At 40.4% G+C, this 11,622-nt stretch overlaps 2 protein-coding genes across 4 annotated transcripts in view; one reads left to right on the top strand and one right to left on the bottom strand.

Annotated features, from left to right (window-relative positions):
* The window catches only part of LOC138060557 (methyltransferase-like protein 22), a 342,269-nt gene that overhangs the window by 61,391 nt on the left and 269,256 nt on the right, over nucleotides 1–11,622 (top strand). The gene's annotated exons all lie outside the window — the stretch shown is intronic.
* Nucleotides 1,008–11,622, bottom strand: part of LOC138060555 (tuberin-like) — a 56,476-nt gene continuing 45,861 nt past the window's right edge. The window contains exons 35-43 of the mRNA XM_068906380.1: nucleotides 11,113–11,220; nucleotides 10,549–10,609; nucleotides 9,423–9,712; nucleotides 6,455–6,689; nucleotides 5,369–5,622; nucleotides 4,852–5,125; nucleotides 4,018–4,157; nucleotides 2,649–2,819; nucleotides 1,008–1,508 (exon numbers count right to left, since the gene is read on the bottom strand). Of these exons, the coding sequence (XP_068762481.1) occupies nucleotides 1,278–1,508; nucleotides 2,649–2,819; nucleotides 4,018–4,157; nucleotides 4,852–5,125; nucleotides 5,369–5,622; nucleotides 6,455–6,689; nucleotides 9,423–9,712; nucleotides 10,549–10,609; nucleotides 11,113–11,220 (1,764 nt within the window). The 3' untranslated portion in view covers nucleotides 1,008–1,277. The remainder of the gene's footprint in view (nucleotides 1,509–2,648; nucleotides 2,820–4,017; nucleotides 4,158–4,851; nucleotides 5,126–5,368; nucleotides 5,623–6,454; nucleotides 6,690–9,422; nucleotides 9,713–10,548; nucleotides 10,610–11,112; nucleotides 11,221–11,622) is intronic.

The following is an 11,622-nucleotide window of genomic DNA, read 5'->3' as shown; positions in this document are numbered from 1 at the left end:
CTCTTGATTAAGTCAGGTATCGATTCCAACATTTTCAAAGCTCACTCTACTAGAGGGGCTGCATCTTCTACTGCCGCAAGGGTGGGGCTGTCAGTAAGTGACATTATAAGAATGATTGCCTGGTCAAGTGATAACACCTTTCGAAGGTTGTATTAAAAGCCTGTCCATGGTCCATCTTTTGGCAGGACAGTTTTTAGTCTTGCATAGGCTTTGAACTAACATTATTATACTGAGGCGATATTTATGTAGCACTTTAAACTGCTGTGATTTTGAACGAAGTTAATAAGGCAAAGCACTGTCTATTCCGTCTCTATTTACTCCTGCAATACATTTTATACTACAACCCTCCGGGTCTTGCACAATCTGTCATACCTGTTACTTCCGTTACCCACGGCATGATCCCACGCGGGGGATCTTGAGCAGGTGTCTCGTGAAAATGATTATGCTACTGTAGTTGGGTTTTGTTGTACTCGTGTCCTTTTGGAAAGCCAATCAATAGTTTGTAAATGTCATTTTCTGCTCTGGTTTTATTCCATCTAGATTTATTTTGTAACCAAAATTTTAACTCTTCCTAGTTGAACCACTTAATCGCCGCTTGATCACTTGAATTACTCTATGTCTTCATCACAATCATGTGAAACACTACATCGGAAGGCTTGTTCTACTTGATATATTGAAGGTTCGTTCAAATTGTTGTTTGCTTTAAGTCTACAATGCTGATTCTGATGTTGGAAGCGACAGCCTTCATGTGCACGCACATACTCGATTCTGAATGGCTAACAGCAGTGCAGTTTAAGGACGTTCGTTCAAACACTCATAGCGCTTGTAGTATCTCTTGGATCAAGAACTCTACCAAAGAATAAGAAAGATCCCACAAACTGAAGACGTTAAATGGACATGATTTCTTTGTTTTAGGTGGAGACAAGATTGGATTGAGAGCCCTTATCATTTCTAATTTAGGAACAAAATAGTCCCCACCCCCCCTCTCCTCCTCACCATAGAAATGCTTTTTATATTTCGCCTGTGAAACAACTATAATCTGGTATCTGAATTTAATTTACATATAGTAGATTGGTATGAAGTTCAGCAAAATACATTTTCTCGCATAATGCTGAATAAGCCACGAACGGTCATCATCAAGAATTTTGTGTTTTAAAAGATTTCAATTCTAGATTACTATATTTATTTATTTATCTATTAATTTATTCAGTTTGTAGAGATATACGGTCATCGTCCCCAGCTCCTGACCGTCTTAACCAAACAATTTTCCCAACTTTTTAATCCTTTTTCATTATGTACTCGGTGAAGTCTGTGAGGCCTGTGAGTTGTAAAGATGGCGGACGCAGCCCGGATGACGGAGGTCCCTTGCCGATGGGGCTGCTAGGAACTGAAAACGTCTCAGCAGCTGCCTTGTTACGCACGCGCTTAATCTGACGCAGCCTCTCCAACCAATTACAGCCGTAGGCGTCTGTGGGTCTCTTCTGGCTTTGGTGAATAACAGATGCCATCTTAAAAGAGATCACAACATTAGTAAACTCATCATGAAATAACTTGAGTTTGCTCATTTGACCCCCAGCCATATTGATATTTTTCTTTTCCAAAACGACCGCCATCACTCTTTTTACCTAAGAGACTTCAAAATCTACGACGGAGACGTCCACGAAAACGTCACCTTAAAATATAACTTCGCAATAAGGTGAGTCTTCCGCGATTATTTCATCTCGTTCACGTCGAACAGTGCGGGCGAAGTATTTTTCAATAAATTGGGCAAGAGAGGTTTGAGAGAAAAATAAAGAATGAGAGGTTCACATTGTGAGTGCTCGCGTTGTTGTCGAAACCTCAAATTTGGCGATTTCACGTCGTTGTTATGCACAGTACAGCAAACGTATGTGATAAAAAGGTGGCAAACGTGCAACGCGAGAAATTTTGCAGTCTTAAGCAATGAAAATACTGTTTTGTGCCGTTGCCGTATCCATCGTCTTTTCTAAAACTCCCTCTTTAAGATGACCGCTATGAACTCGGCACTTTTTTCTCAAAGGTAGGTCCCGCGATAAACTTAAAGGAAACTTCCACTTCAACAGAAAAATAACTTTAAATCACAGGAAATAACTGTCACAGTCAAGTCGATCTAAAATATTTTCAAAGAAAGCGTTTGTATCCGAAAGAAATAAGTTTTAGAATCACCTTTTTTTTTTTCAAATTTCGTGGGCGCCGCCATCTTGAATAATTGTGACGTGTTACGGTTGCCCTATTGTTATTAGACCAAAGCTCTTTGTGTCAGAACAATAGGGCAACCGTAACATGTTTCGAACAAATTTGTTTGTTAAGATAATTTCCTTCGGTTTAAACTTATTCTGTAGTAAGAGTGGTGGTTCCCTTTAAGACACTACGACCATATTTTCTATAGCTGATATCAAAATACGATGAGAAAATGTAACGGTTCGACGGTTATTAACGTTGCAACACTTGATGATGAGCGGTGCTTTGTGCGCTACCTGGACGGAATTACCCAAGCTCTAAGCCAATCAAAAGCAGACGAATCCTTTAAATGAAAAAAAAAAAAAAAAGCAAAACAAAACGAGATAAGTGCTTTTTCCTTGAAGTAAGACAAGATGGTGCAGAATGAAATTTGGCGCGCGTTTACTCACATTTATGTGTACTACCAGCTGCCGAACCAGGCGGGGAAGATTAGCGTCAGAAATAACACGCGGCCCTGTGTCAGTCAGCAGATCCTTCAGCTCGTCTTTGAACCTTAGCATCACCATATTGGATGCATTGTCGAGCGGTTTGATTACTACTTCGGCAAAATTAAACTGACCCTGAGGATTAAAAGAGAATTTTAGGATCAAATTCCAATTGAATGCTGCAGAACCGGATCAAGGTGGTTACTTTAGTCAATCACGGTGCCGTAGCAATTAAACCATCCCATCATAACACAAAGTAGATACATGCAGCCAGCGCTACCAAAGCGCGGTATAATTCGTAAAAATAGTTGGCGCCAATTTTATAAGCCAATCACCAAGGGTGCCACTGGAAAAACCAGAGCAATCGCCTTACACCCTTAACATAGTTCTAACTGCAAACCAAACGAGAAATTGAAATGAAGAGATTTATTTATCGATGGTGACTTGGAGATGCTCGGAGAAAATCAGAGAGGGCCTTTTGTAGGAGTGGAACATACAGTCGAACCTCCCGTAAGCGGACACCCTCGGGACCAACGGTAAGTGTCCGTTTACGGGAGGTGTCCGCATATGGAAGGTTGAAAAGAAAAAGCATGCAATGCACCACAATAAGTCTTTTAAAGCTTTTAATTAAGACAACTTGTAATTGTGTTTGAAGGTGTAGACAGGCCAAACACGACTCCCATCGGTCAAGATAGGAAATTCAAAGACCTCAGACCCTTTCCTTCCACTATTAATGACGCCATCTTGGTTTCGGGGCAAAACACGGCTAAATTTACAGTAAATGTACGGGATTTTGGCCGACTCGGAACCAATGTAACGCCGCTACAAAGAGGCGGATTTCAACACTGGAAGTGTCTTTTATAAGACATTTATACTGAGATTATTTTCATAAAACATAAAGAACAGATTCAGGCTACAACGCCCATAAACGAATTTTTAAGATTACATACAAATTCTTGTAATCAAAATCATGCAAATTTCTGCGAAAGTAGAAGCAACAAAGGCCTAATTTTCTGTTGAATGAATGACATCAATAAAAATATTTGAAGCAGTGGCAAAAGTTGGAAATCAGTCTCTTTTTAGCGGCGCTACAGCGGTTCAAAGTCTACCAAAATCCCATACATTTACTGTAAACTTAGCCATGTTTCCCCCTTGCCAAGATGGCGTCAAAAACCGGAGGGTTTTTAAAGATATCTCTTAGTAAGGGCTGGTTTTGTATAAGATGCTATTTGTTCATTAGAATATGATTGAGATAGGGTGACAAATCCATTTGTCACTGATTGTAGTTTGGAGAAAGACAGCTAACTAAGTCCCTTCGCTAAATCTGCCTCACCTTTATTCTCCCGAACTTGACCGTTTGCTGGGAGTCATTGTAGACGATAGTCACAAAGTCGTTGCCAATATGCATCTTTTTAGAGTTGCAGCCTGGGTCCGACTCTCGAGTTGGCATCAGCGTGGACACATGAAAAATGACTGAACGAAAGGAAAGGGTTACCAAGTTAAAAAACACTTTTTCCCTTGAAGAAAGTTTTCCAGATTGAAGAATGATCTCCATTAGGAAATTAACGGCGTTGGGCAGTGGGATTGATATACCAAGCAACCCTCTTGTGTAATGATTACACAATCGATTTTGTCTGCAACTCTATTGCGCTCAGGGATAGCTATTCACCAAAGTGGAGGTGGCTAATGGTGGATTCGCAGCTCGGTAAATATCCACAACTAGCCACCATTTAGTATGTTATAAAACAGTGAGATAATACAGCACAAAAAAATTATTTTAACTTAATTTTTCCTGCAAAGATTACACTATTTTCGGACGCAAATTCCGCGTGAATTGCTCGGAGGTGAATAGCAAAGGATACCCAGCGTTTGGGTGGCCAATCAGCGCACGCGTTCAACGCTATCCACTGTTTTATTGTATACTTATACTGAATATCTTTTGTTCAGAGTTCAAAAGAAATTCGTTTGTCACCTACGAAATGCAATTCACATCAGTTGATAAAGGCGTCAGAAAGTGATCCTCTAACTACCTTTTTAACCAGAACCCTAACCAAAATGCAATACATTAACTCTACACTGAACTTGGTACGTGTCTGCATTTCAAAGATGTAAATTTCATTGTCTTCCACACAACCCGAATATGTTTGTTGCAAAGAAAAGTCTTTACCTTGACAAATGTCGTCCTGCCAACTGTAAGCATATTCACCGTCCTCGCCATTTCTGTCCAATCCTCCCGTATAAATCTCTGCAGGGGGGCAGTCCCTCAAACGAACAAGCGTCCCAAGACCCGAAAGGAACGACATGTAGCGGGATGACCCGTAAACGTTGCCCAATATTGCAGACTCGTTATCGTGTTGCCCCGGAGCAACATATATAACACCAATCTTGTGTGTGTCGTAGGGAGGAATGCGATCCAGGCACTTGATGGCTCGTTCAATCACCTTCAACAAGTACAAACATAAAGTAAATACTTCAAATAATACATCAGCTTAGTCATGAGGGCAACAGTAGCTTCCTTTACGGACCATGTGAGCGCTTGAGTACCTATTTACTACGAATGCATGCCAGGTTGGTCTTGAATGGTTGTTGCCTTAACGACTCGACTTCCCAAGAAGTTCTTACTAGACGACGTAACAGTTTGCTTTTCCACTTCAAAACAATTCATAAAGCACATTCGAACCTACCTCGCTATCAGGAAGAGGCTGAGGTTTCTCTGTGGATGCTCCCAGGAAGGACGCATGATACAGCTGAAGGAACACAAAACAAGGGTCCAAGGGGTATCTGAACGATTCTGACGGAGTAACCAAAATGGCGGGCTCTTTTGGCCCTGCATCCGCGGGGTCAGCTGGTAATGGAGAGGACTTATATGACTTGCTGAAGATAGATTGCGGTCCTCCGCCATCGGAAAACATTCTGGAACGAGACGTTTTGCCAAGTCCTACCAACACAGAGGAGAGTGCTAAATTAACAAGCTTTTAACCCTTTCATTCCCGTGATCGAATTGTTTATTCTCCTAACTAGTACCATAGGGGTCGTCATGAGAATTTGGTGTTGTATCAAGACCAACCTCTTAAGCTGATAACAATCTTCATTCTCAATACCTGTCTGACAGAAATTTCATTGAAATCGTGAGGAGAATTTACACACTGATCACTTTTGGGAGTCAAACAAGGGTTAAAACAAGATGAGGGACGTGTGATCCACAATATGCCGGGTCTTGATTTATGGCTCATTGGAATCTTGACAAAGAACGAATAAGCACCAAGTCTTTTGACTACATCCGCTTAAATTTGTTGATGACTCATGTAAATAAGGCCTCACACGTCACATAACCAACTTAAACCTTCTGTTTTCGAAAGTTTATACTATTCCAAAAGCACACAACAATTTTGGTATTTTCAACATCAGGTTCTAAATTTCAAAGTGCTAAAATTTGGAATGATATAGCGAATGTTATAAAGCTTCCTTTCCAACATTTTAAGGAAAAGCTAAAATGATCAATCTTTACTGAATAACATAAATTAGAGAATTCAATCAACACCAATCAACTACCTTCCTTGGTTTGTGTAACTATGTAATTGTCGCGGCGTATCATCATCCACGCCGCGTATGGGTATGTATACGTGATACCATGCCCAAACCTTATCTAGCCATTTATTGTTATTGTGGGCATCCTGTGTACTCTTCTTTATTTTCTTTTAATCACTTGTAAATTGTTGGATGCAAATACAATATATTTAGTTGTTGTTGTTGTTATTTTATGGCTGTACCTTTCGCAAACGCTGGTGGTGAGGACAATTCCGGTGATGAAGAACTCTTTTTCGGATTTGCGCTGACACTCATGAAACCGTGTCTGTCTTCAGCCTCCTTGCTTTTTATGGCTACTGCTTTTCTGCTTTGCAAAGGAGAGGCGAAGGGTGAGTGGGACGAGTGATGTAACTTATCCTTCCTTCTGATTGGCGAATTAATGCTGGAGGACTTTTTCAACTTCCCTTTCTTGGAGGCCTGGATAAAGGACAAAACATAACTTTACAAATCAGTCGATAATCCACATTTCGAGAAATGTTTAGTAAAAAGCTCTTTCTTCGTATCTGACATGATTTTCTAATTTCACTTTTGTGGTTTTAGTTGCAAAGTTTTAGGTTTTATTTGCAAATGTAGCACAAGAGCTCCGGAACTAAAGAAATATTCGAAATATTGAAGTGATCCTCGCGATATTAGGACAATTTAAGCAATTGTCTCATTTAAGGACGTTCGCGCCAAAATCTTCCTACGGTGAGATTTTCTTCATTTCTCGCCTAGAGTTAGGTCATAAAGTACTTACTCCAAAAATGAAAAAAAAAATGGGGGTCACCGACTTTGTTTCGGAGAAAATGGCAGTGGAAAAATGCCTTAATTTCGAGAAATCGGTCATAATAGCGAGATTTAGGCTCATCTGCTCATCCATCAAAAATCATAAAAATAAACTGTTGGAGTGAAAGTTTCCGTGCATAGGTTTTTAGGAGTGAGATTTTTAGATAATTGTATGCCTCTAGGGATGTGGTAAACAGTACAGTTCATCCTCGACGAGCGTTTTCGTAAGCTCTATCCGTTGCAACCACCACCGGAATTCGATGGCAAGACGAAAGAAAATGTTAAAAAAAGATAACTTCTTACGGTGAGAATTTTTTCATTTCATCATATTTTGTAGATAGTAAGTAAAGTAAGTGATTCATGATTAAAAAAATAGGGGTCACCGATGATCTGAACGAGTAAAATCGATGTGATTTTGCTAAGCTCTTGGAAAAGTTCGTTTGTCACGCTTTTGCGTGACCTGTCGGGCAAGGACTGGAACCCAAGAGAGGATCGGTCGTTGAAGAGATGAAAGGTTTTTACCGAAAAAAAACCTTTCTCGAGCATAGCAACGAAGTTTTAAGCAGGGGTCATCTTCATTTGGTTGCTGTTTTGTATAATATCTCTCCATTGCCGTCATGCTCATCCTCTGGAGTGTGTTTTTTGTGAAATTCAATCGCTGATTGTTTCCACGCAGGTCCGCACTATTTAAGCGGACGAGGACGAGGACGAAAATACTGCTTAATTTTCACGAAAGTAAAGGAAAAGAACTTTAAAAACATGTATTCACTTTGAACTTAAGTTCGTAGGGTAATAAAAACATTAAAAAGGAACAGTCCTATTAAATTTACGCAACGGTTCGTCGTCGAGTTTTCCAAACTTTCAGCCACTAGTCCACTCGATCAGCTACCTTTTCCAGAGCTTTTCCATCCTCCCGCTCACTTCTCTTTGAAGTTTCATGATGATTCGGAAATAAATGTGCCATTCTTTTGCAGGCCTGGAACTTCTTCCTCGGGGTTTCTGTCGCCATGTTCATGCTTGAAAAATTTGTATGAAAGTCAAGTAGACTAGTGCACGACTGATAAAACCTCGCGAATATCAGTCGTGCAGTAGTCTACTTGACTTTCATGAATATTTTAAATCAATTGTGACTGATCACGATCTTCTCTGATCCAACGCTGTGCAAGACTTATCGTCCACGGCTTTTGCAAAGGTTTTAAAACCTCAACTTCACTGCGTGACATATTACAGTCGCGTTACCTGCGCAGTAACGTTGCGCACAAACAATTAGCGCGAACGTCCTTAAGACACCTGCGGGATTCGAACCCATGAACCTCTGCGATGCCGGTTCAATGCTCTACCAACTGAGCTATGAAGCTAAAGCGTTCCCGTGAAAGGACTAATAAAGAAAGGAAATGAGTAGTTGAAGTGCGGGTTATAGACGAAAGATTAAAGTGATCCCTCTCACTTATTAGGTGTCTACATGACAAAATGGCTTAAATTGATTATTCTCAAAGAAAGAGCACAATATAGGTAATGACAAATATTATTAAATTCTCAACCTCAGATAATGCATTTCGCGTGCTCTGATTGGTTCACTCAATCTCGGTTATCAGCTCATATACCTTAGTTTGACCTTATATGGTAAACGATTGCGTTAAGCCTTGCTAAACTAAAACTTTTTCGCCGGAAAGCGAGATTACTCTTTGAATAAAGACAAAAAAGAAAAAAAAAAACATTTTCTGTGGAAAGTTTGGATTCCGACGTTTAGAAGTACGCGAAAAGGCAAGAAATGTTTTTGTGATGAGCCTACGTCTGTCTGGGCACAATGTATTACAGAACATCGCATCGGCGGCTACGCGCCTCGTTGGCTATTTACCATCTCATATCCAACGCGCGCTCATGAAATAATTGTTAAATAAATTGTCTTAATAAGTGCGAGGATCACTTCTATCTTTCATCTATAACCCGTACTTCAAATCAGTTCACATTTCTTGAAGGACAGAGTAGATGGAGATCTGCAAAGCACATCGTCAAATGTGAACCCATTAATACGCACTGCTTATACAGTGACTGACAGCAGTAAAAAAAACCGAAATCGTTAGTGGGAATTTGAACTTAAATTTAGCATACCGATGAGAAGCAGTAAAAATCGTCAAGAAAGTAAAAGATGTTGCCAGCAAACGGAAAACTAGGAACGGAGACAACGGCCCCTTATACCAGTCACTTTTGTTCCTGCACGAATGCAACATGATTCATTTGCCACATACTTCTTTCTGAGTGCCTGCTACAGGAAGTGTTTACCTCTATCTCGAGTATAGAACATAATTGAATTCTTCAAGAATGTTTTAATTAAAAATAAACAAATATATCGTTTTTCCTTTACAGGAACGTAAGGATTCTTACTTGGGAACCACTATCTGGGTCTTTAATAGCTCCCCGTGGCTTGGGTGAGCGCTTAGGAGCTGGAAGCTGGTTAAATCTGCTTGACCCCGAATCGAGGCTCATGGTTAAAGCAGCTTTTCCCTTTTCCGGAAAAACCTTGTCCAAAGCGAACTCAGGGCTTTCTCGAATCACTGGCGGGTCAGCATTCGGGACGTGGAACGGAAGCGATTTTGGTCTCTCGCCTCTTCTTGTTGGGGTTACGGCTTGTCGTTCATCTTGATCCTTACCAGAAAGTTCGGTTTTTCTCTCTCCTAAGGGGAGAGCACAAACAGTCTTAGTAAAAAAAAAAAAATATATATATATTCACTACTTGCACAAATCCCATAATACAACTCTTTTACGCCCCAAAAATCTGCATAGGCATTGTTTTCGACTTCTCTTGGGACATTTTCATGTCCCAGGAGTTTTTGCAAACAATGATTATGCAAACGTTTTGGGGCGAAATAGAGGTGTATTATGGGATTGTGCAAGTAGTGAATATACATATTTCCATACCCAGGAGTTATATGTTGTTTCGCGAACCACCCTACTGCAAGCTTGGACCGACACGCAAAAAAAATACACATTCTTGTCAAACTATACCAAACTTCAGAAGAGCCGGCCTCTTGCTTTCAAGGGCAGGTCGATATTTTGGCAGGATAGCGAACAAAAATTAGTTTGCCATTCTTCTTTTTTGTTTTCGGAAATTGGGAGTTAGTGACAACAGACCTTTAACAAAAGGCCATTTTGATTAACATTGTTTCAAATAGCTTTTACGGGATGCCCCTCTGAACATCCCATGTCTTTCGAAACAACAGAAATCAAAATGGCCGCAGTGTCTGGAAAAAGGTCTATTATATTCTTGTAGCCTAGTACGACCTAGCCCTAAGCCCGTTTCTCTAGTTTCAAGACACAAATTCTTTGGTTTGGAACCATTCAGACCAAAGCAACCGAGAAAGTGGAGACACATCGGAAATCAAAAAGCACAAAGTTTCGCAATCAAGTCCTTTTTTGCAAAAGCTAAAATGCTTCTTCCTTTTTTTTACTACAAATATGAAATCAACGAACAACTGAAGGCTAGGGAGCGTTGTCATCTCATATTTCATACCACTATGGTCCCTGTGATCCTCAACATCCAGCGAATGAACACTCTCTTCGTCACTTGCGAGCTTCAGGAAAAGAAAAACAATCTATCTTACAATCGACCTTAACACCACAAGGTAAGAGACTAAAGATTATTTCTTTTTTATCGAGAAATGGGTACGCGGTTGAAACACGTTCGTTACGTCTTAGCTTGCAGAAGCGAGTCCTGCGTGTGCAGGTAAAAAACGCAAGCGCGTGTTTTGTGAACTGCTTATTGTCGCATTCGTTTAGCTCCAACCCGTCTTTTGCTTAAGTTAATCATTCTTGTCTGCCTCGTTCCCAGAGCCAACACACCCCAACGGAAACGAGGACAGGTCCTTGTTCCTGTCCACTGGCCAGGGAAACGAGGGCTCAGGGAACAATGTTGGGTCCTTTCAAAAATAAAACTACACTCATGATCTGCGAAGTCAAAAAGTATAAGCATAAGCTATCTATGCTAGAAATGCTTGCACATATGGTTAACTTATGAAAGTTGTTACGTCCACTAAGTTGCGTTCGAACGTTCACTGTTAAACTAACGGTCGCCTACCCGATACATCTCTGATGATGACAGATATTTTCTTTTTTGCTCTTGCAGGCTTTGTTCTGTTATTGAGGCGTCTGGCAAATGTTCAGCGGGAGAAACTCCCAATTCAGGCTAGTAAAAGGCAAGAAAAGAGGACTGAATAATAAGAAAAATCCCTTTTTGAAAATTACACTTACGTGAACTAGCTTTATAAAAGGCTTAATATCAGCGAGAGAGAAACAAGACGTTGAAGGATGTTGAACAAGACTGGACAAAAAAAATAGCCATGGAATTCAAGGGCCGCGAGAAGGAAAACAAAATTGTTAACAGAGCATGCTGGGAAAAACAAAGATAAAGCAGAAAAAGTTCAAAAACAATTTTTTAACAAATCATACCATCCCTTCTGCTTTAAGGGAAAGTGTTCCCATTCATATCTAGACCATGTACGGAATATTTTCACAACTGGACGACCTCTTAGCGTAGCGACCCAATCGGATTTGGTCACTACGCAGCTATGAGTGCATCTTTCAGTCG

The sequence above is a fragment of the Montipora capricornis genome, chromosome 8, assembly GCF_036669925.1.
Source record: "Montipora capricornis isolate CH-2021 chromosome 8, ASM3666992v2, whole genome shotgun sequence".
In the NCBI taxonomy this organism is placed as follows: Eukaryota; Metazoa; Cnidaria; class Anthozoa; order Scleractinia; family Acroporidae; genus Montipora; species Montipora capricornis.
This window is presented reverse-complemented; position numbering and strand designations above follow the sequence as displayed.